Raw genomic sequence first — 25,431 nt, 5'->3', positions numbered from 1 at the left:
AATAACATCAACTCCTACCCTTATCAACTCCAGTTTTGATGAGGATTTCATTCTCTATACCCTTGGAGGTGAATCATGGATATCGGCTGTCTTGACACAATTGAATGATACAAATGAGGAACAACCTATAGCTTTCTTCAGTGAAGGTCTAAAGAATTATGAAGATAAGTATAGTTATGTGGAGAAGAAAGTCATTGCTGTTTTAAGAGCCTTGAAAAAATGCAGACATCTGTTGTCACATAACAAGATCCAACTCCTGGTTCCTCATGCAAGTGTGAAGGACTTTCTTTTAAATAAGGATGTCAATGAGAAGAGGGCTGGATGGATCACTAAGGTCATGGAGTGTAACATAGAAATCAAGATCACCAAGCTGGTTAGAGGTAAAGGGCTATGTGAGCAGATGATTTCATCCCAGGAGCCAACCGAGGTTGCTCTAGTTATAGAAAATGCAGAACTAGTAGGGGATGGAAATCTGAATGATTGGATGTAGGACATGACAAGCTTCTTGTTAGGAGTAGGATATCCACAAGGATTAGACAGAGCTAGAAGAAGGCAATTTAGATTGCAGTCTATTCTTTTTGTCCTAGTGGATGGGTTCCTTTTTAGGAAGGATCTCAATGGAGCCTTATTAAGATGTATCAACCCGGATCAAACTAATAGGATGATCAAGGAGTTTCATGATGGTCCTGATGGTGGTCACTTTTCAGCTAGAACAATAGCTATGAAGATCATGAGAGCTAGTTATTATTGGTCAACTCTGTTCCATGACTATTATAGGTATATAAGGAGATGTGAGAAGTGTGCCTTCTTTTTAGTCAAACAAAGATTAGTAGCTCTTCCTCTCTATCCTATTCAGGTTGATCATCCATTTTCCCAATGGAGGTTGGACTTTATTGGTCCAATCAATCCACCTTCTAGCTCTGGTCACAAGTGGATCTTAGTTATAACTGATTATTTTACAAGGTGGACAGAAGTAGTAGCCTTGAAGGATGCCACAAAGACTTTAGTGGTTGAATTCCTTGATGGAATTGTCACCAGGTTTGGTGTTCTTTCAACAATAATATTAGATGATGCCACGTCTTTTGTTGGGACCCATATTTGTTCTTGGGCAGTTGACCATGGTATCTATTTGAGTACTTTCTCAAATTACTATCCCCAAGGCAATGGCTTGGCTGAGTCCTTTAATAAGAACTTGATCAGAATTATGAAGAGGGCTATTGAGGACAACCAGAGGTGTTGGCATTGAAAATTAAAGACTGCCCTCTGGGCTGACAGAATCACACTTAAGAGAGTAGGAGGAAATTCACCTTTCATGCTGGTATATGGAAGGGAAGCCAGGCTTCCTATTTCACTAGAGTTTCCCTCTCTCAAATTAGCTCATTAGTTGGAGCTAGTTGAAAATGATGCCATGACAGTCAGGACGGCATAATTGATGGAGTTAGAAGAAAAGAGACAACAGGCTATGCAAACTCCTGAGATACATCAACAGGTCAAAAAGGGCTTTGACACAAGGGCCAAAGCTAGGGTTTTCCGAGAGGGAAACTTTGTCCTCAAGTGGCATGTAGAAGAGCCAAACTAGGCAAGCACTCCAAATTTGATGCTATCCGGAGTGGACCTTATGTTATCGCTAGTTGCAAGTAGGCCAATGCTTTCCAGCAATCTAGTCCCAATGGTGATGTTCTACCAATTCCATTCAATGGAATTTACCTCAAACCCTGTTTCTAGTAAGGGTTAGGGTTTTCTGTATATATTAGGTTAGTTCCCAGCTTTCCAAGAAGTGCTGAGCACAGGTTCTCTCTATAAGATAGCTAGGTTTTGAAGGTTTTGAGGTTGTAGCAGAGGCAAAGTTTCAGAGTTTTTTGTGGTTTTAGCGTGCAGATCTCAATTTTTGTGACTCTGTAGCCCAGTAGATGCTTGAGGCCACTGATCTCATGCTTAATTGGCTAGCATCCCCCAAGTTGCCAAAATTGTTAGCCATTTTTGCCCCTCTTGCGAAAAATCTGAATTTTAAATGACAAACATGTCTAACGGTCAATTGATTATTTCAAATTTGAAATTTGCTACATAAGTCTGAACGCGTCATGCTTTAACCCTTATTTTCCTAGGTCTAACCTTAGCCTTTCATAATTTTCATGTTATATCTTATGAACTATTTAAGTTGCGACCGTGCGATTGCTCTTTCATCGCCCAGTCATAGGCTATTAACACTTAACACTCATGTAAGCCACGAAGGGGCAAAACAACTAAATCTACACTCAGCGTATCTTCGCAACATTTCATGCTAGCTCACGGTTCTTGGTTGTGATGGTGCAAAGTTAACTCCAACAGGCAGATTTCATGTGGATCGTAGGGTCACTCATGGTTAATCTTAACTTAGGATCAGGGCAGTGATGCTGCGTTTTTTTTTACTTCGCACGTTCGCAAGGTTAAAACAATCAACTTGTAATGTCCCATTTTTAGCATTCATAGCATGATGTCGTCGTTAGCCTATTTCCCCACGGTCCCGTAGGCTAACCAGGACATTAAAGGGACTTAGAGGCCATTTGGCCTAGATAGTTTCTGTTGCAGGTCTTTCTGAGGGGTTTTGAGGCAACTTTGGGCATACTTACTATTTATAGTAAGTCATCTTGGGCATGGGCGGACATCCAGTGGCAACGGTATGTCGATGGTAATTGTTTAAAATCGACAAGAAGACTTGTTTATCACTGATAAGATTTGTTATGCATTGATAAAGCTATTTTATAAAGTTAAATTTAAATATTTAACTTTATTAATGCATAGACTATAGTTTGTGGGAAATATTTAAATTAAAAGAGTCCCCTTTATTTTATAACACATTGGAGACATAAGTTACATAAAGGGAGTTATGTTTTATCCCACATTGAAAAAACGAAGGATGGAGCTCTTATGAGAACACTATAAAAGAAATGGAAGAGCTTCTTTTAAGTATGCTTGGAAATATCAAAGAAATTGGAAAATTTTCTAGAGATTATGTCTCAATAGTTTGAAAGACAAAATCCCTTCAAGTTGGAAATCTTGACGCCATTGAAAGATATGGTCCTGAGATTCAACATGGTAGCAGTCCAAAAAAGCAGAACCGAAAAAGTAGGTTGAAAAAGCAATCCGTAAAAGCAGAACCGAAAAAGCAGACTGAAAAAGCAATCCGTAAAAGCAGTTCAAAAAGTAGATCCGAAAAAGCAGTCGAAAAGGCAAATCGGGAAAGCAAAGCAGAAGGGGCAACATTGAAGGAAATTATTATAGCCATCTACAACCAGGTTCCTTTGTTAGTATTGCTTTTTAGGGTGTTATAAGTTTCAGCTGTAAGTGTGCATTATACCAGCATTATCATTTTGTAATCCATATAAATGCCAAAAGTCTTGGCCATATTTCATGAGCATTGTATTAGAAACTTCATTGCAAATTAAGAAGATAATAGTTGTTGGTGTCATTTAAGCAATTCAATTTCATTATTTATCAGCTAGTTAGTTTGCATACCAACTGTTTGTAAAAATGCCAGTTGTCTGTAGGTGTTCATTTCACATGCTTAGATCATATATATGCACTGAATATTGTCAAAATTAGTAGCACACTCATGTTAGGCCATTGTGTAGTCCATTTGGAGTCTTCTAGCACAAGATTCTCATTGATGCAAATTGAAAAAAGTCATTTAAAGCTAGCTGAAATACTATATCAGTCATACGTCCCTTGCATGTGAATTGTTTGATGAAATTCCGTGAGCTTTCATCAGCATTTTTTGAGAGCAGATTTGAGGAGGGCCATTATAGTGGTATCAGAGCGGTTTCTTGCCAGCCTGATTGGGTTATTTCAGATTGAATTCAATTATCAGTATGGCTTTAACAGGAGACAAGGATTTGGAAGAAAGAATGCACAATGTAAAGAAGTTAGATTGTCCATTTCAGCAAACAGAGGACCTTCTAAGAACTTTGGAGGAGTTGGAAACTTATTTAGGCAAGTTTGATTAGTCAAGACTCGATGCTATGCAAACAGCTTTATCTCCAGCATTTGGTTCATTGGTTAAGCCCTGATTATTGAGACATCATGATGAGGTAATAAGACTTACAACTCTCTCTTGCATTAGTGAAATCATGAGGATAATAGCTGGCCTTGATTCTTATGACGATCAGATTATGAAAGAGGTACTTCATGCCATGGTAAAAAGCTTTGAAAAGTTGGACAACATTTGGGACCCTTATTTCACAAAGAGGGCAAGATTGCTTGAAGTATTTGCAAGGTGTAGATTTGAAAATATTATGTTGGCAATTGGTTGTATTAGTGACATTTGCAAGAGGTTTAATACATTTTGGAATATTATGGACGAGTTTCATCCCAACAGAATATTGGCATCAATGCACTCCATCATGTTCACAATCTTGTTTGAGGGGGAGGATGAAATTTCTAAACTTTTGGCAGAAGAATTATGGTATGTTTGGACAAAAGAGAGGAATTTGTCACCTATGGCATGTACGTGGTTAAAGAGCCTGATTGATAGGCCTAAGGATTGTACCTTCTCTATGATAGGCAGAAATTTGTATGAGGAGTTTAACAGACATGCGGTTTCGATACAGGGAGATTAGCACATCTTCAGGTAATGGTTTATCTGCATCATCTTCACAGGTAGAAGGGGTTATAGATGTTGTGCAGGTTGAGCCAGTTGCATCAGAAGGTGATATCACAGACACACCAGATTGTGTGATTGAAACAGACAGTGATTCCAGTATAGTTGGGCTGGATGAAGTTACTGCAATTGAGGATACTGTCATGTTTGAGGATAGTACAGTTGATCAGAAAGTTAGCATTCATGACTTTGTTGAGAAAGAGTACCAGGTACAGTTAGATGCTTCGTCACATGAGTTTAAGGCTGGTAGAACTCCGTATGATTTGTCCAGCTAGCTGAAGGTGAGCAAAGACAGTATTGTGACTTCATTATCTCATCATGACAGGATGCGGGAAATGATAGAGGATCACATTCAGATGATTCAGTTACAAGGTAGACATAAGGGAGTTCAGGCAAAGTCTTCTTGTGTTGACTTACACGCGATTAGGGAAGGAATGGGAACGATGAAGTTGAGTTATTTACATCTATCAGATCGTGAGCATCTTCTTAGCCTTGTCGGAGACTATTCAGATGCCTTGAGAAAGGAGGAGGAAGTTGACAAGCTTTCTCGCGAGCTTGAGGACACTCGAGCTTCTTTGGTGAATATTCCCTTGGCATTACAGGACTGGGAGATACATGGGGATAAGCATGGCATGGAATTGAGTTTAGTTTCATCTTGCACTCCTGATACTCAGCTTTCTGCGGTAGGCAGATCATATGTGGTCGTTGATAATGTTGCGAGTTCATCTTGCATTCACATCCAGGATATAGGGACAATGTCAGACAGGTATGTGGAGTTAGTTGGTATTAGTCATATTACTTAAGTGAGGAGTTTGCTTGAGTTACCAGCCGATTCTAGTTTACGGATATGGACTTGAGATTGTTACATTGGCGTTTGGGATTCGGTTGACTGGAGATCTTTAACACTTTTTGGTAGTAGTGATTGTTTGGGTGCTATCATGGATTTGATTAGCAGATTGCACGGTGTTGTCTTTTCTTCTGCCAGCAGCTTGTTCGATGTTGGTATTAGTTTTTATACACCGGTGTTGGGCTTTGTTCATATATCCAGTCGACCATTCTTGCTGGAATGTGTTGATGATCTTTCATATTTGGCAGTGTGTACAGATGAGTCCCAGGATCATAGTGGCATTGATGACATCCAGGAGGATGCAGTGGGCAGTTTTGAAGACTTAGTTTCCTTGACAGTTTCTTTTGGTACAGAGGAGTTGGACAGCAGTGCTACAGACTTTGATACTCCGTATGTTGATATGAGCTTTGGAGTTGATTCGCAGGATATAGATGGTAATACTCTAGAGACCAGTAACTTTGAGGATACTCCTTTAGACAGTGCGCCAGAGGAGGTTTGTAGGAGACAGTTTAGCCAGTGCCATCATGTGTCTAGTCAGTTGAGAGTTAGTGAGCGAGACATTTCTATCGCTTGCCAGCATTTCGGTGCTGCTCGTCAGTTGTTAACAGTGTATGGATGGGGTTTTCCTACTAGGGATGAGCAGGGAGGCAGTTATCTTTCCTTGACAGAGATCCACTCTTTATGGGAGGCTATTCAGATTCTGAGACAAAATTATATGTAGTTGGTAGCCGACAGAGATAATCTTATGGAGTGGGGGAGTACAGCATACGAAGCATTATTGGCCAAGGAAGATGAGGTGAGTGAGCTTACTCAGCAGCTCGAGGTGACTTCTGAGATTCTTGAGAGTACACAGTTGGCTTTTGAGGAGTCACAGTTTCATTTGGCTAAGGTGACCATGGAGTTAGAGCGACTGTAGTCTTTACCAAATTCTGTATAGTCACAAGCTGTGGTGTCTGGTGCTCCGTGAATGTCCATGGTCGAGGTTGATAGAGGTAGTGGAGATGAGGATATATTTGTCCACGACACTAGTATTGGCATATTTGGTCCGTTTCCACTGGAGGCAGGTTCAATTGAGTTGGGCGCTGCAGCTGAGCATTGTGATATGTTTGACTTGGAGGGCACAGAGACTAGTAATGTTGTTGTTGATTCTGCACTCTTGGCTATATCATCCTTTGACTTCGCTGATGATCAGTCATAGTTGGTTGTATCACGTCTGCAGGATGAGTCTTTGACTGGGATTGGTTGTTTTTACCGGCATTATACTATAGGATATGTTCATCGGTTTGCTTTTGATCTATGTGTTGAGGAGTTGATGGCAAACAGGTTTGGTCTGGGCTCTCGTTTTTGCTATCTACCATGTAATGACTATTCACCATCAGCAGTGCATGGGTGTTATGGTTATGAGACAGTGACTGGTGATCTGCAGAGTTGTGTTAATTGCAGTGAGTGTGCAGTGTGTGGATTCTCTGTATTTGGTGCAGTTTCATGCTGGAGTATTCATCGTTGTTGCAGAATTGTATTGTACATTCCACATAGGCTAGTGGGATGTGTTGATGGTATTTACTATGTTGGCAGTTTGGGTTATCTACTCTACTTGGGTTCTGATATTTCGAGAGCTTGTTTCTTATGGGTTCCTAACTTTGGAGTTTGGGTGAGTTGTATTTGCCAATTTGATTATAGATTCCTCTTGGTTAATTTTCAGAGGCTGTTGCAGGAGCCTATGTTGACTGACAGCAGTATAGTTCATGACTACATTTGGGATCCAGGTGGATTGATTGGGTTGTTGCTTGACCATTGCTTGGGGACAAGCAATTTTGGGAAGGGCGGACTGTAATGTCCCCTTTTTAGCATTCATAGCATGATGTTGTCGTTAGCCTATTTCCCCACGGTCCCGTAGGCTAACCAGGACATTAAAGGGATTTAGAGGCCATTTGGCCTAGATAGTTTCAGTTGCAGGTCTTTCTGAGGGGTTTTGAGGCAACTTTGGGTATACTTACTATTTATAGTAAGTCATCTTGGGCATGGGCAGACATCCAGTGGCAACGGTATGTCGATGGTAATTGTTTAAAATCGACAAGAAGACTTGTTTATCACTGATAAGATTTGTTATGCATTGATAAAGCTATTTTATAAAGTTAAATTTAAATATTTAACTTTATTAATGCATAGACTATAGTTTGTGGGAAATATTTAAATTAAAAGAGTCCCCTTTATTTTATAACACATTGGAGACATAATTTACATAAAGGGAGTTATGTTTTATCTCACATTGAGAAAACGAAGGATGGAGCCCTTGTGAGAACACTATAAAAGAAATGGAAGAGCTTCTTTTAAGTATGCTTGGAAATATCAAAGAAATTGAAAAATTTTCTGGAGATTATGTCTCAATAGTTTGAAGGACGAAATCCCTTCAAGCTGGAAATCTTGACGCCGTTGAAAGATATGTTCTTGAGATTCAACATGGTAGCAGTCTGAAAAAGTAGGCTGAAAAAGCAATCCGTAAAAGCAGTCCGAAAAAGCAGAACCGAAAAAGAAGGTTGAAAAAACAATCTGTAAAAGCAGTTCAAAAAGCAGATCTGAAAAAGCAATCGAAAAAAGAAATCGAAAAAGCAAAGCAGAAGGGGCAGCATTGAAGGAAATTATTACAGCCATCTACAACCAGGTTCCTTTGTTAGTATTGCTTTTTAGGGTGTTATAAGTTTCAGTTGTAAGTGTGCATTATACCAGCATTATCATTTTGTAATCCATGTAAATGCCAAAAGTCTTGGCCATATTTCATGAGCATTGTATTAGAAATTTCATTGCAAATTAAGAAGATAATAGTTGCTGGTGTCATTTAAGCAATTCAATATCATTATTTATCAGCTAGTTAGTTTGCATACCAACTGTTTGTAAAAATGCCAGTTGGCTGTAGGTGTTCATTTCACATGCTTAGATCATATATATGCACTGAATATTGTCAAAATTAGTAGCACACACTCATGTTAAGCCATTGTGTAGTCCATTTGGAGTCTTCTAGCACAAGATTCTCATTGATGCAAATTGAAAAAAGAGTCATTCAAAGCCAGCTGAAATACTATATCAGTCATACGTCCCTTGCATGTGAATTGTTTGATGAAATTCCGTGAGCTTTCATCAACATTTTTTTGAGAGTAGATTTGAGGAGGGCCATTACACAACCATTGCTAGATGGGCAAAGTTGCGAATCTCATTGTTCGCATAGTCACAGAGTTAAAAGATGGACTCTAGTTTCAAGTCGCAACCATGCGACTACCCTTCATTCGCTTGGTCACAGAGGGTTAAGGGAAAATCATGGTTAATGCCACGAAACTGCGAAGCCTTTTGTTCGCATTGTCGCAAGGTTAAATGCCAAACCCCAACTCTAGGTTGCGAACTAGCAACAGACTGGCACGTGGACAAGTGGGGCCGGATTGAAACTTAAGCCGCGTAGTAAGAAAGGGATCAAAGTAAATCTGATGATGTGGCAGCATTGGATTAGTCAAAAGTATTGACAAGAATGGTAGACTATGGTTCTCCCTTAGCCCTCCGATCTTCCAAGATCAATGCATGCTACTATGTTGCTATGAGAAAATGTACGAGGAAAATATATATTGAGATAGTGACAATGCAACACGTCTTAGCGGGCTTGGGTGGCAAGTAAGTGGTCGCGGTTAGGTTCATTTTCGCAAGGTCGCGGGCATTCTATGTTACATCGATTTCAAGCTACAAAGCAATGATATCAACTAGTTTGAGTTCGTGGTTTTGCAAGGTGAGACGGTTAGTTAAGATAAAAAGTGGTGAAGGAGCGGCTAGGGTACAACCAACAAGTGAACATAAAGTTTGAAAGCTAGACAAGGTGGTAGAATATTCAAATGGCATTGGGCCACATGGCACGATTGGGTTGTCAAATCCAGTTGACTTTTTGATTTATCTGATTTGAAATGTGGATAACATGGAGTAAGCAACTCTTCTAATGGCAGATCTATCTTTTGGTCACCCGCAACCACTCTTCGACATTCCCCATGCATAGTAAATGTAAAGAACACTCCCCTCAGTGCCTAGCTATCCATCTACCCTATCAGAACGATAATGTCCGCTGTTTCTATCTTCTCAAGTTTCTGTTTGATGAGTATATGATTTTCTTGTATCTGAATGTGTACCATGATCAAATCTTTTTCGGATTTGTAGTGATTGTTCTCTGCAACCTTAAATGTAGTTGTTATGCTTTGCCTTAGGGTAGAAGCTATCTGAGTTATGCTTGAACTATAAAAACAAATTTTGTAACCCTTCTTAGGGTTGGTGATTTTTTATCTGATTCTATATTATTAGCATTCTATACTCTGTTACTTTAATTTCCTTTTGTCTATGAGTAAATATAATCCTTTGCTTTAACTCATTCTCCAATCAATATTAGTGCAAAATCTTTTTGCCTCTGTTAGTGTTTTGTTTTCATTCTTCAATTTTCATAACATTATGTACTCTTGGCTTTGAATGTTATAGAGTGAAGTTCCTTTCTTGTGGCATTTCATTTTGGTTTCTAATCTGTATGTAACTATTGGATTAAGACAAAGGTTGAATCAGTGTATTTTGAGGTTATATTGCTTAATAGTGCATTGTTAGGCAGAGATGTGATTGAACAAACTATTTTGGTGTATCACACCCCGATTAGATTAGGCAGTTTTCTTTCATGCATTCCTTCTCTCTTTTCCTCCCAAAGAGTAGTTAGGTGCACCTTGATAGTAAGGAAGCCGACCTTCTCCAGAGACTTAATTTCATAGTTCAATTCCCACAAATTGGAGATTTTTTCCATGTTTCACAAGGTTGCCTTTAGGTAAAAACTTTAGGCCAGGGTGCAAGCTTTTGTGACAATACATGTGATGCATCCAAAATTCAAGAGGAAACCATGAGAGCCTTACCTAAAGGGAAGCTCCTCAGTGGGGTTGAAACCAATATGCCATGGTTAGATGAACAAACCCATTTGATTATAAAAGTAAGGGTTGCCTTCAAAAGCCTTATTTCTATTAACTATGCAAGAAAAAGTAACAAGAAAGTATTTTTTCGCCATCAACATCACTTCCATTTAACCCTCTAGGTTATCCATGTGCATCAAGGTGATGGTTCCATAAAGGGTAGTAAAACTTGAAGCCTCATGAATTTGCACATCAAAGCATGACTAGACAAGTAGCTAACATCTTCTTTTTTTGGTTGAATCAGCAACACTAGCCTTTGGTCGCATCGAGTCAAGCAACCATTAATCTTTGGAAGCCAAAGACCCTCATAATGAGAAGAGATTTCACCAACTCCTCTGTTATTCTTCCCAGTCTTAGAATTGACGTGCAGATTAAAAGAAGTGTACAACCTTGCTAAGGAGTCATTGAATGACAACACTATTTCCATAGTTTCTGTTGTCTTGCAGTTTGTCACCATAAAATGTAGGTAACATTACAAAACTTTTTGAAGCTAGTTTCACATTTCTCTAAGTTGAATTTGTTATTCAATTGGTTAATGTTGATTGATCAATCAACTTCAATTCAAATAGAAAATTCTTTTATTGAAGGTTTTCATCAAGTTTTTTCCTTTTTTGTTTGTCGAGCCCGTGCTTGATTTTTTAGGCCTTCGTCATCCTTTTTGTTTTTGTTTTTGAGTGTGTATTTCTTGGTTTTTAATCCTTTGGTTTTGCTCAAATCATTGCTTTCAGTTCTCTCTTCGAGTTGATCTAACTTGGGGCTTAATCGGAGTTGTCTGTCAAAAGATATGACAATTTTAGTGCCCAAAAAGTGGACCTTTTTGATGCAACTGCATGGATTAAGAATATCATGTTATATTTTTAATTTGACATTCACTTTTGAAAAAATATAACTTAAATTCACTTTATGTTATGTTTTGAAGTTACTTTATCAATTAAATTTTCACTTAAAGTAACTATAGTGCACTTTATGTTATATTTTTAAGTTAAGTTGTTTTTTGATTTTCCACTAAGTGTCTATATTAACTATATAGTTCAGTTTAATTTTTTACATTTCAATCAAATGCTCTAATTAATATTACTTATTATATTATATTTACACATTATATTGTTAAAATAATAATGTAAATATAATTAATGTCCCACTTAAGTAATATTTTATCAAAATTAAAATTACATGTGCTTATTAAAATCACTTAAATGTATAAGAATCACTTAAAAGAGAACCTTTTTCATGTCATTGCATATAAAAATCACTTAAAAGTGGACCTTTTTCATGCCATTATATGTAAAACTCAACTTAAAGTGTAAAATCACTTAAAAATGGACATTTTTTATGCCATTGCATATAAACTCACTTAAAATGTGCAATGATATCAAAAAGATGAGCTACATGTGTTATATGCATATGCACAAAAAATACGAGCTTTTGCCTTGAGTTGCATATGCATGTAACTTAAACATGTCTCTATACCAAAAATGTGAGTTGTTGCACCAAAGACATGTATTTGCACTTCCCAAACCCCTTTTTGGCAAAAAACATGTTTTTAAAACATACATATGCACCAAAAAGGTGTGTTTTTGCCTTGGGAGAGCCCATTATATGCTTTTTGAACATGTAATGGCCTCTAAAAAGTGCGTTTGGTTCTATGTTGCATATTTAAAACATGTAATCACGCAAAAAAGGTTCGTTTTGCTTTCAACTTTGTGCATTTGTTCTTCCAAAATTCGTTTTTGAAGAATTTCACGACTTTGGCGTCCAAGAACCCTTTTTTTGTGATTTCTTCTAGATTTAGCCATGGAATGACTTGAAATCTTTCCCACAAGAGGCATTTTTGGATCCTTATGCATTCCCATGCATTTGGCAACCTCATTCATGCTAAAAACATTTTATTTCAGTCTCATTTGGAGCCACGTTTTGGACAAAAATACCCAGAATTAAGCCTTCAAAATTCACGTTTTGGTCAAATAAGGGGTCATTTTGGAGTTTTGATAATTGTATATGCATTTGGGAAAGTCATTTTTGCATTCGCAAGTAAAAAATGACTCGAAAACATGCAATTTTTTGCCACGTTTTTTCAAAAACGGCCCAGATTTTTGCATTTAAAATTCACGTTTTGTTCAAAAAACTCAAAAAAAAAGGCATTTCCAGCCCATGCCTTTGATCAAGAGGGGTCATTTTTGAGTTTTCATGCATGCTATTGTCTTCGGAGACTGTGTTTTTGGTATTCTCGTGTCAAATTCGACCATTGAATGTCCATTACATGCAATTATGAAAGTCTTAAAAAGTTGTTTGAAAATCCGGATTTGAGGAAGTATTTGGTCTTCAAAATCTATAAGTCTTGCTATTTTGGCTCATAACCTCCAAGTAAGCAGACATTTTCAAACTTGTTCATCAATTCATGCTTATCTTGCTATTTTCATATATATTATGGCTTGTTATTGCACATTTGGCCAAATATATCCCACGAATAGTGCAGTTTCCCTTTAAATATGATGTAATGGTTCATTTTCATTTTCATGTTTTTACTTTTTTCCCAAACTCCAAATTCGAATTTGCATGTTGAAGTGAATTGCTTGTTGATATGTTTGAGTCTTTTGCCAAAAGTATGCTCTTTTTTTGAAGTTTTCTTTTGTGTTTTCTGTGTTTGCTTTTCGGTTTTTCTTCATTTTTGTAGAAGTTGCAAGTTCTTTCCCAAGAGCTTGGTCATGTTTCACTTCACTCCGCCTTCCATTTCATGCAAGAGCATCATCATGTTCCATTTCTATCTTTCCATGCCACAACACTTCGCATCTCATTCATCAAATGAGATTACATGTATTTCATCTCATCCGTCATCCGCATGTACATGTATACTCAGCCTCCATCCTCATTCGCATGTCATCTCAGTTTCCATTTCTTATTACATGTTGTATATACATGTAATCCACTTTCCGTGCAATGACATATTGAAAGCCCAAGTCACTTTTTCAAAGTCAAGAGTCTTCATTCACATCCATTCCCATGTGTTCCACCTTCATGTCTTAAAGCATATCCATCTCCTATCGTTTTCCATCCAAATACATATGCTTTTCTGTCAAGAAGGCATGTTTTGATGCTCAAGAAGCAGTAATTCATTTGATCTTCAACTTGAGTTTGTGCGGGAATGCACTAGACACTTTGTTTCAAAAAAGAAGAAGTTTAAGGTGCTGATGGAAAGTTGTTTCGAGTTTACATTGGGACATTGTCAAGAAAGTTTTCAAAGTGTCAGAGATTCCAAAATGTGCCAATGTACAAAGGAGAATTCACGACAACTTGAGTGTGATAACCCTGTTCGGTTGTAACTTAAAAACATACTACAATTCAGTCTGCTAACAATTCGTCAAACACTTGGTAAGCAAAAATTCATAAACCAATATCCAGATGTCTCGATGCAAAATAAATATTTTCCCCAATCTATCATATAATACAGCCTTTGAAATTTATGATAATTGTAAATATTAAAATTCTGATATGTAATTCTGAAACATTAACTCCACTAACTGTGTTGATAGATGAGCAAATATATATATGTTTTTCCTTTGTTCATGTGTTTAGCGCTTCTAGAATTCTTGGACTTTGAATTATAAATACTTCAAACCAAATTGATGAAAACAATTGTTGAAGGTGTTAGTGTAGTTTTTTATTTTTCCTATTTTGCTAGGTTTTTCCTACATTTTTAATAATCTCACTTAGGTTAATAAAGCATGTCTTATTAGATGAATGGTTGTGAGGTGTCACCTTCTTACATGTGAGCATCCATTAGCTATCTTGGGAAGATACTTTTCTATCTTTAGTCCGATAGATGGTTGCTCCTCATTGGTTGCTGTTGCCACCTCCTCCCTCTTCCTAGCCTATATAAGCATGCTACTTGGCTTGTATTTGCATCTCTTGTTTTTGCATCCTCTTAATGCTATTTTGCTTCCAGCATTTGCATTACTCTCTTGGAGACTAACTGTATGATGCTATTCTGATTTTGTATCATTTGCATTCATAGTTTAGATATTTATTCTTTGCACTAGTTTTTTGGGTTATTAATCTTATCAGATTCTAACATGGTATCAGAGCTTTTCTATGTGCAAGAGTAGATTTTAGTTTCTTTATTTGAGAGATTCGAGTGGGGCTAATAAACTTTATTGTAGTTTTTTGAAAAACGAAGTATGCTCTTCTCTTGCATCTTTGGATGATCTTGAGAATCAGAAAAGTTTTGACAAAAACGGTTTTTCTCTAGGGTTTCAATCTCAAATCTGACAACCAACTTGCATATTTGGAGGTTTCAATCAGTATTGCAAGTTCCAGCATGCCATTGATGGACTTAGGAAGCTGATCCAGCATTTGTATGTCATATTTTGGTTGCTGGGGTCATTTCTTGATTTTTGGAGCCGTTTTTTACTGTTAAAGGCATTTGATTTACACTACAACAACATCTTCTGTACATCAGCAAGGAAAACGCTTTCTGGGTTTTGTTTGCAGCGCCGAAAAACCATTTGTGTATCTTTTAGATTTTGCATGCAATCTATATATTTTGCAGGATCTAGCGCGGAAAGCTAGAGCAATACCCCTCTCCGTTGGCAGTCGCAGATTTGAACGCAGTTTTCAAATGTCTCGTTCTTGCTCATACGGACCCCGATTTTGATGATTCTTGTTATGAACTTGGCTATTTTTTTGTGCTCTATCCACTAGTGGAGTTGTTTTTTGATTTTTATGCATGAATTCTTCAGAAATTGCAGTTTCTCAGCCGTGACTGTGCACAGTTCTCGTTTTGGAAACTTCGGAGGATCATAACTTTCTCATACGACCTCATATCAAGGTGATTCTTTTTTTGAAAGTGCATGATATTTCGAGTAGATCGCAGTGGTACTATTTGTTTCCTTGATTATTGTGCCCAAGTTTCACTTTTAGCATATGCTCTTCATGAGGGTTTGTAATGCATTGAAATCAGGACCACTAAGTATTTCTTTCTAGTGGTAGTTGTAAACGCATTAAATTAAAGTGCCAAATCATATTTCTTTGGGGGGGGTTTCTTTGATTGAGTAAAGAGGGGGGGGCATTGTCGTCGCTGGGTTCTCTTCTTTCTAGCATTTCTTCTCTACATTTCTTCATCATGGATCAAACAAATATGCCCATCCTAACTCCGTACAATTACTTTGAGTGGAAATCATGCATGACAATTCACTTAAGGAAAGCTGGATTAAATAGGATAACTATGGGACTTGAAACTGAACCTGCTAAAGATGAAGATAAGCCTAAGTGGTTTAACAAATGTGATGAGGCATTTGGAACATTGTGTTTTTCTGTTTCTCCTGACTTTCTATTTCACATTGAGTCTTTGGATACACCAAATAAAGTATGGAAAAAGCTAGAAACACTATTTGGTACACAAGATTCAATGAGGGGTCATATGTTGGAAAATGAATTAATTAGTTTGAGTCCAAGCAATTTCAACACAATCCAAGATTTCTTCACCAAATTGAAATCACTAAGGCTGCAGTTAAAATAATGTGGAATTGAAAAGAATGATGAACAACTGATTCTTAGTATTCTCTCTAAGCTAAGTTCAGAATATTCTGTGTTTGTCTCTACCTTCTATGCTACTAAGGGTGCACTTGGTACTCAATTCACCATGCCATCTTTAGATGATTTTGCTGTCAATCTCACTCGAGAACAGGACAAGCTAATCCAGATGGGCATTCTTAAGTCCTCTAAGTCACATGCCTTGGCTGCCAACCAAGGCACAAAAGAACAACAAGGACAAAGTAGTAACAACAATAGTAAGGACAAGAAACAAAAGAATAGCGAGGAGAAGAAGGATCAGATGTTGGTTTCTTCAAAAGCAACTATTGATACACCATCTTCCAAGGGTGATAAGCCTAAGAAAGAAAAGGTCAAATGTGCCGATTGTAAAAGATCTGGTCATGATGAACATAAATGTTTGCAGAAACAATTTGATCACTTAACATACATTCTTGAGAAGAATAATATTAGTATTCCTGAGTCTATCAAAAAAAGTTCTAATAAAGGGTCTAACAAAGAAAAAGAAAATAGCAAGGGGAAAGGAAAGGGCAAGGCCCTTTTTGCAGTTGCTTCCTCACCATCTACTTGGGTTCTTGATTCGGGTGCTTCACACCACATGGCTTCATCTAAGGAAGAACTTGCATCCTTGGAGCCGTGTACTATGCCTTCTATTTTGATGGGTGATAACACTCTTGTTGAGGTGTGTGGGAGAGGGTCTGTTGATGTGGGGGATGGCACATTTCATGATGTTCCTTATGTACCCTCATTGTCAACTAATCTCCTATCGGTACACCAGATCACTCACACAGGTTTAGGCAAGCGGGTTGAGTTCACTCCTGATTTAGTGGAGATACATGAGTTGCACAATGATTCTACAGTTGCAGTTGGGAAAGCAGATCATCAGTCACGACTCTATATGTTTTCTCACTTTGTTCCTGATCCTCCTTTGACTGTTTTGCTCTCTCACTTTAATGATGTGAGCAGATTATGGCATGAGCAGTTTGACCATCTTAACTTCCACTACTTGCATCAGCTTAACCAGTAGAGCATGGTCACAGGGTTGCCTTCTACCTTGACATTGGAGTCACTTGGAATGCATGATAGATCTTCTAATGGGTCAGATTCACTTGAGCAGTCTTCTACCTCCACTTCTGATGCAGAGAGTGATTCAGAGGACTCACCTCCTTCCTCTCCTAGTCATCATTCACAGGTTGTTGATTCTCCTCTAGATTCTCCATCTTCTGGTCCACTTTGGGCTAGACAGACCTTGCAGTTTGCAGGTGATTGGGTTGGGGATCCATCAGACACCAAGCAGACTCATTCACAATTCAAGGATGCTCTACATATCTTCATTGCTACTGCCTCAAATCCACAGTCCTTTCATGAGGCTTCTGGTATTTCTGAGTGGGATACAGCTATGCAGGAAGAGTATAGTTCCTTGATGAGGAACCACACTTGGGATCTTGTCCCTTTTCCTAAGGGAAGAAAACTTGTTCGATGTAAGTGGATCTACCTTACAAAATTTGCGAGCTTTGCTGGAGGTGCGGGATGCTTCATCTTTTGGGGGGGCCTCTTCCTCTCACTTGGAGTCCTAATTTTCTTTGGGGAGTCTCTTTCCTCTCTCTTTTGGGGGAATTTTATGTACATGGGTACCTCATTAGGCTTGACTTGCCGGGACCCATTTCTACATCCACCTAAGCTTCGCTTATGGGGGGGTGTTAGTGTAGTTTTTTATTTTTCCTATTTTGCTAGGTTTTTCCTACACTTTTAATAATCTCACTTAGGTTAATAAAGCATGTCTTATTAGGTGAATGGTTGTGAGGTGTCACCTTCCTACATGTGAGCATCCATTAGCTATCTTGGGAAGATACTTTGCTATCTTTAGTCCGATAGATGGTTGCTCCTCATTGGTTGCTATTGCCACCTCCTCCCTCTTCCTAGCCTATATAAGTATGCTACTTGGCTTGTATTTGCATCTCTTGTTTTTGCATCCTCTTAATGCTATTTTGCTTCCAGCATTTGTATTACTCTCTTGGAGACTAACTGTATGATGCTATTCTGATTTTGTATCATTTGCATTCTTAGTTTAGATATTTATTCTTTGCACTAGTTTTCTAAGTTATTAATCTTATCAGATTCTAACAGAAGGGAACTAATTACTAACAAGAGTTCAATTGGGCTATTAAATGATACAATCAAATCTGGAAATTACATGGAAAATGCTTAAAAACTTGCAGCTATTGTAACATTCTGTTTTGCTGGGTCTTAATTAACAACTAACATCTCCAAGAAATATAGTTATTACTTCAATTTCATAGGAAGACAATTATAATAGTCATGTTCATGTGAAAGGGAATTACCGTTAAAAATAGTTAAACAAAATTTCTTAACTTAAAACATCATCAATAAATTTACTATAGAAAATAAAGTTCACATACCATGGAATTCAATCCAAGAATCATTGTAGGGATGCTTTTGCAAGCACCCAAGTTAGTCCATATATACCACTATAACAATATCAAATAACAACTACCATCCAATAATGCTATATTGAAATTAAATGATGATTACCATTAAATACCACTATATAAAATTAGGGCATCACATACCATTGTATCAATTAGGGCATCGATTACCATTGGATCATTTAGGACTTTTGATACCACTATATCAATTAGGGCTTCCGATACCATTGATTCAATTATTGCTTCCGATACCATTGATTCAATTAGGGCTTTTGATACCACTGTATCATTTAAGGTTCCAGTTACCACTGAAACAAATAGGGTTTTAGATACCGTTGTATCATTCTTTTCCTTCTGATTACTTAACTGTGGCAATAACTCAAGATTAGAAAATATGCTTATATTTTTTTATTCGTATAAATGAAAGACAATCCATAAATCTATCTCTTGCATCTAAGTGTAAATTAACTGTAACGATGAAATAACTCAATTAATCTTACCTTCTTGCATATACATTATAAAAGTAAAAATACCTGTTACTGAAAAACAATTGAATGTATAGCTTATTTTGTCTTGTTGTACATCCAATATCTTGGGGAGAGGTGAAACATTGTCAAGGGCTTAACCACCCAACCTCGGACCAAAACTTTATCCCCACACAATCTCTAATGGGAAAGGCCCTCTTTACTTGGAATAGGACTTGGGAAATCTATCATCTACCGAACAATCCTGGTATCTATACCACTCGACTTGATAACAAATTCCATTACCGGGACATGCATGAGCTATTAATTATTTATTCCCAATCTGATTTCATGATTTTATTTGCAGGATTAATGTACACCTCTTCACCATTCATTGGCCTCTCTGCTGGGTTAATTCCTCAGTGTCCACATGATTCTGTTGGTTTTACACCTCTTCACCATTGTTATGGCTTCTTTGTCAGGTGAATTCCTCGGTGTCAAATTGTTCTAAATATGCTTGCAAATTTTATTAAAGCATGTGCAATGATGTGGTTTTTATCTAATCAATCAATTTCTTACAACTACTAAGGATTTCATAAATGATATAAACTCAAGAATATTTGACAAATGATCTCATATACATCTTAGATTACAAATAGCTAGTATTATGGTTAGATCTCTACTTAACAGGCCTAGCCAACTGCGAGTGGATACTCAAATCAGAAAGAGAAAGACAAGATTTTGAAATCATAATTAAACTATTCTCAACCTAACATTATGTATTGGCTGTAATAGATATCGAACTTAGTAAGATTGATTCATTCTTTGCATTGATTCTATGGTATTCAATCTTGCAATTAGAAGATCCAATCCAGTCGGCTTATCTTGGAAAACAAAAAGAAAGAAAAACAATATCAGAGATCGTGACCTGAGACTTGGTTGTATCTTTTTCTCTAGCCGAGCCTCTTGTCCACCTGCTAACCTGAGACTAAATCCAGACTTCAATTCATCAACAATAATAATGACAAAACAACAGGAATTCAGGTATGAGTAAGGAAGGGCACTCGGCTGAGAACTCCATATGAAATGCAGACGTATGGGGTTAAGAGAGAACAGGAGATGGAAGGAGGTATATTTGCCTAATTCGATCATGGCTCCTAAATAACTTAGCCAAGTCTCCTCGGCTCCCATCCATTTCAAGATTATAAACCATTCGTTTTTGAAATTTTTTAAAACAAAGAAAATTTAAATGTTTGGAAGATAAAGTTGGAAGATTATAATTCGAAAATTATTATACTTCAAATGTTATTATAATTCGAATATTATTATAATCTTTTATGTGCATGTAAACATCACTTTATTAAATTATTAAATTATAATGGTGCCAAATCATTTTTATATTATATGCGCATATAAAAATATTTATTAAAATAATATGATGAAAGATAAATTAAAATCTTTTGAGATATGTTTTATATTTTAACTCAATTATTTTATGTTTCTCAATTTATTTATTTAAAGAGCTCATGCGGGTCCCACAAATGTATCCTATTTCAAGTCACTAGATTCTTAATCCATCTGCCCAGTGATGGTGATGCTCTTGTGCCTAATTCTTTTATGATAATGCTTCCATCCCTTCGACGTGTTTCCTGCAAAGAAGTTCTCTGCAGTTAAATTATATTATCATAATAAATTATTTAATTATAATGGTTAACCATCTTCTGAATTCCATGAATTCGTGACAATGATCAACTAGCTTGTTATCTTCATTTTGAAATTATAACGACTAACCATCTTACCATTTCATAGGATTATAACCATATTAACTGTCAACTGACTTCATGTGAACCTCAACGGCTATATTCTAAATTAGGTCAAAAATTGGGATATAACAACTGTTCCAAATGATATGATGAACATGATTTTTATAACTGAAATAAGAATTGCAGCACTCTGGAATTTATATAGATCCAATCACAAGCTAGAAATTCAAATTCCTTTCTTGCAGATGTAACCCCAGGTGGATTCTAACTGTTCGCCAATTTAATTGCAGCCTGTGTTAACTCGCAGGTCTAGAATTTGCAAGAGAGATCACGCCTAGACATAGGATCTTGAACATTGTCGATAGTCCATAATCAAGCGTCCAAAACAAGATATTATATAGTCCCAATCAGAGAGTGACTATACACCAATAGCATGAATTAAGGGCACCAAGAAATGCAGACTGGATAACCAGTATACAGCAGAAATAACTATCAACTTCAGCAAATTAGTGCCTTCCGAATCACAATAGACACAAAAGGAAGACACTCACCAATTCTCAAAATTTAATTACTTTAGTTTCACCAGAATTCACACACTAAAACTCCAAGCCAAAACTTCTTCCAAGAACAGTAGCAACAGAATGGAAGATTTAATACATAGGAATTCGATCCCCAATGCCTCATTTGTACGATCAATGCAATATTCAACTCCAAGCCTTTATACTTCAGCAAGGGCATAAAACTAGAAACTCAGAATTGTCACAAAGACAATAAAGGTAAATAGATAATCAAATATTCGGATGGTTTACTCATCAAATGGGCTCATATTTATAATCTCCAAATGACACAAAGTTTCTTAAATGAACTTCACTTAAGAAGCTTGCCACACACAACATTAAAATATAATAAAGTGCCATTATAATCTGATTTATTAATTGCTTTTGGCTCTAAAAATGACCTTTTCCACCATAACCTAAAATTCTGACACATAAGACCACTGTTTCTTGTTTCCGTGATTTAAAACTTTTTGTCTTGGTTCCAACGAGCTATGATGCTAAGGTGACCAACCAACAACACTATCAAAAATAGCAACCTTAGCATAGTTATATGAATAATAATAATGATTTACTCGTCTTGCGAAAACAACTGAAGAAGCATTAGAATCGAAATTTGACAACACCAAAGTGATCTTGATGATAAAAAACGATGAATGAACCTGACGGGGTGACTTACTATAAATAGAAGCTCCCTCCAAGATTCGTGGAGCCCAAACTGGAAGCCTGAAATAAAAATTGAGAGCATCCTCCAACTTCTCTAACTCAACTGATCTCATTGAAACCAATAGATTGACTTACCATAATACTAAGTCCCTCAAACAGAGCCAAAACACACCATAGGCTGTTGGAAAACCTATAACCACACAACTAAGACCCTTAAATCCTATTGTCAACTCACGAGGGTCGCAATGGTGGACTGACCCAGCCAATTGTAAGAACTTGTTAAAAATGGGGACATTACACTAAGCAAGAAAAGTTTGATCACATCAAGTTTTCAAGTGACAATGGACAATTCATCAAAGAGAGTCAGAAGTTATCAAAAGACGTAACACCATGATTATCAAGATGAATGCAGTGGTACAAAATACAAGAACTTCTGATCTTGTGATCATCTGGGATAATATTGCCAAGTACAAGGCCTTTCAGAATAATCCTTAGGATTGTCTCAAGTCTTTTCCGTCTTTCCTTTTCTTCTTTCATGTTTGTAATTGAAAATGATGTATTGCATGAAATGATGTAATTACATGTAATGCGAGTTGCATGCAACTCAATAATTTCTTAGTTAGACCAGGTCAAAGTTGGTTGAGTTGCTCCCACTTTTTTCTCAACTCCTTTGCCTATATAAAGGAGTGCCCCTTATTGTAAAAATCAATTTTTGTTGTAGGTAGGAAAGCTCTGCTAGACTTGTGCAAGCATAACTTTGATTGTGTAGTACAAATTTGGGAGAAAAGTGAATAGAAGAAGCAATTGGATTCGAAGCTTTAACTGGAAGCAATTGTGATAGAGAAAATTAGAAGCTTTTACTATAATTTGTGCCAATTGTTTTTGATTCATGTTATTATTGTGTGTTCAATAATTGAGCATAGTGTTTTAAAAAGCAATTAGAGCTAAAGCTTTGATTGGGTACGGTTGTGGCAACACATAGACTAGGAGCTTTGACTGTAGCTTGGATTACCATCTCAAATTTACAAAAAATAGTTAGAATTCCCTACTTCTGGATGTTTTTGTGCCCCAATGGTAGAGGTTATTCTTATAGAATAGGTTAAAACAGGACTTAGAGCCAAATTGGTATGCTTTCAACTAGCTTTTAAGTTAGTGTTAGTTTATCAGTATCACCGTTTACGACTTTAGATAGAACTGTAGTTTGAGGTTTCATCTTGCTCATTACTCGCTCCACGGGTAAGTGGATTCTTTTCTAAAAGATAAGAAGAAAGAATATTGGTAACGCCTCTTACAAAATCTCTCAATTTCTTGCTTACCTTGAGTTGATCCAAGGAATGGTGAGAAGGGGGAGCCTTCCCTTTAAGGTAGGAGAGACTCTGTCTCACACGCTGCGGCTGGTTATCCTATTTTGCGACTAAATTTTACCAAAAACTGTTGGTTGCAAAATATCCACCCAATAGTTTCAACATGTAGGGTCATGCAAGACCCCCCGCCCCCCCCCCACGTCCCCCCAAAGAAAACGATTCAGCTGAAGCCGACCTACAAGAAACACATAACCTAAAAAGAAAGACCCATGAAAAACAACAACCAAGCTTCTCAAAATTCTGTGGACAAACCTCCCACAAAGCAGTGACCCCACATCCACCAATGAGTTTTAAGATGCAGCATATCCGTCAAAAAAGGAGCCGGGGCGTGGGGAGGAGGGAACAGTTGCCAAAAGGAGAAAGGCCACCATGTCGCATTGAGCAAAACCCAACCCCATGCAGACCGGGAAACTCCCCCAAATAGCGGTATTATTCTCAGTTAAGTTGTTGTCTAAAATATTTAATTCCGGTTTGGTTAACATATTTTTGGTCATTTGTGGACATCAGCATAGTTTCTCTCTCTTTTGTTTTATTTCATTATTTTATCGAGATGTTCTATATAGGTTTCTTCTATAACTCTTTCCTTGGATAAATGTGGATTGATAATTGTAAAACTGTTTTTAATTATTTCCTGCAGTAAAGGTGGACAAGCCTTCCTAAAAGCTCTCTTACCTCGTTTGAATCCACAAAATGGTAATGGATCTCCTACAATGCCATTTGAACTTGAGGTGTGTTTTATTTTTCCCTTTTTATTAATTAACTGCACTTTGGAAATTCTTATATTTTAAATGGTTATGGTATCATGTTTTTCCTCAATGCATTTTAGGTTCCAAAACAGTTTTCTCTAATTACAAACAGAAGGTGCTTTTTGGTTATAGCTTATCAGTGTACTTTGCACATTCAATTTGATGAGTTGAGTTAGGAAAGGGCATGTAATATTAAGCTTTTTTAGCAAATTTTAAAATGTTTATACATGTAAGCTGTGGGAAGTGAAGAATGTTGAAGTTGGGATCAAGCTATAAAAATCATATAGAAAAATAGAAATTGGACGTCTATGCAATGATGTTCAAAATTTCTGCTTGGGGGCACTGTAATGTTCCCTCTTCTATTATACTCCATGGATTTAACATCATTTATAGTTTAGACATTGGAAACTTATGATAAATTTCTTGAATCTGATGCATATTCCCTGCACACAAGTTCAAAGATATACAGGCATCAATTGCATATCTACCCTACAGTTTATTCCCAAACATGAACAATAAATACATTAGACTGATTGCAGTTTATATTTCATTATCTTTGTTGAATTTATACGAGTCTATCTTTCTCATCCTTCATTGTCTTGACAGAGGATGGTGAATTTACTATCCTAGGACACCTAGCACAGTCTACAAGTGAACTCCCTCAAGGCTCTACCTATCTCTGGATCTTTCCATCATGTGACCAATTTATCAAGCCTCTTCCTACATACACACCCTATCCTACGTAAGCATTGAAGAAGGAAAAAATGACTAAATCAATCTAACAACCAAATTTATACACCAAGGCCTGTGTCTCAGATTATTATTATTAAATATCAGTTTACATATGTAATAAATGACATAAAAATTATATAAAATAATGTTTTGGCTTCTATCATTTGAAACAAGAGAGCAGGTTGATTCTTGTATACTGTATTCAGGCCAAATCTCCTACTGCTACTGACTTATGTTGAATATTAGAGATTGCAGTGATGGAATTAATAAGTTAAATATTAGTGCTGGAATTATCTACTGTTCAGTGTTATGCAGAAGAAGTAATAAAAAAATATTTATTATTTACTGTAGTGTCAATGGCTCTAGAATAACCTGCAGCCTTAAAGTAGTCAGGACAGAACTAAATCTTGATGTTTTCTTTTTAATTGATACTCCAAATCTCTTTGCCATTTATGGGGGTTGTACTATAACAGTGTACGTATATCTGTTATTGTCATACCAATATATTCAATCTATCATATTATTTCTTCTTTACTTCTTTGTATATAGATCACTGTGCAGTGCAAACATGTATCTACCACTGATCCTTGTTTTAATATATGTCTGTCCTTTCCAATCTACCATCACTGTAGACTTCTTTGTCTTTCCTTATTTTTCTGTGTACTGATTGCTGTGTATCATATTTGTTTCTGTGA

General features: G+C 36.9%; 1 protein-coding gene across 2 annotated transcripts in view; it reads left to right on the top strand.

Annotated features, from left to right (window-relative positions):
• The window catches only part of MGT10 (magnesium (Mg) transporter 10), a 326,639-nt gene that overhangs the window by 118,141 nt on the left and 183,067 nt on the right, over positions 1 to 25,431 (top strand). For both annotated transcript variants that reach the window (XM_089817707.1, XM_089817703.1), the window contains exon 5: positions 23,896 to 23,986. In XM_089817707.1, coding sequence (XP_089673833.1) covers positions 23,896 to 23,986 — 91 coding nt within the window. The remainder of the gene's footprint in view (positions 1 to 23,895; positions 23,987 to 25,431) is intronic.

The sequence above is a fragment of the Cupressus sempervirens genome, chromosome 1, assembly GCF_028749045.1.
Source record: "Cupressus sempervirens isolate cs-2001-9-10 chromosome 1, ASM2874904v1, whole genome shotgun sequence".
In the NCBI taxonomy this organism is placed as follows: domain Eukaryota; kingdom Viridiplantae; phylum Streptophyta; class Pinopsida; order Cupressales; family Cupressaceae; genus Cupressus; species Cupressus sempervirens.
The sequence above is the reverse complement of the archived record's forward strand: the minus strand, read 5'-3'. Positions and strand labels throughout refer to the sequence as shown.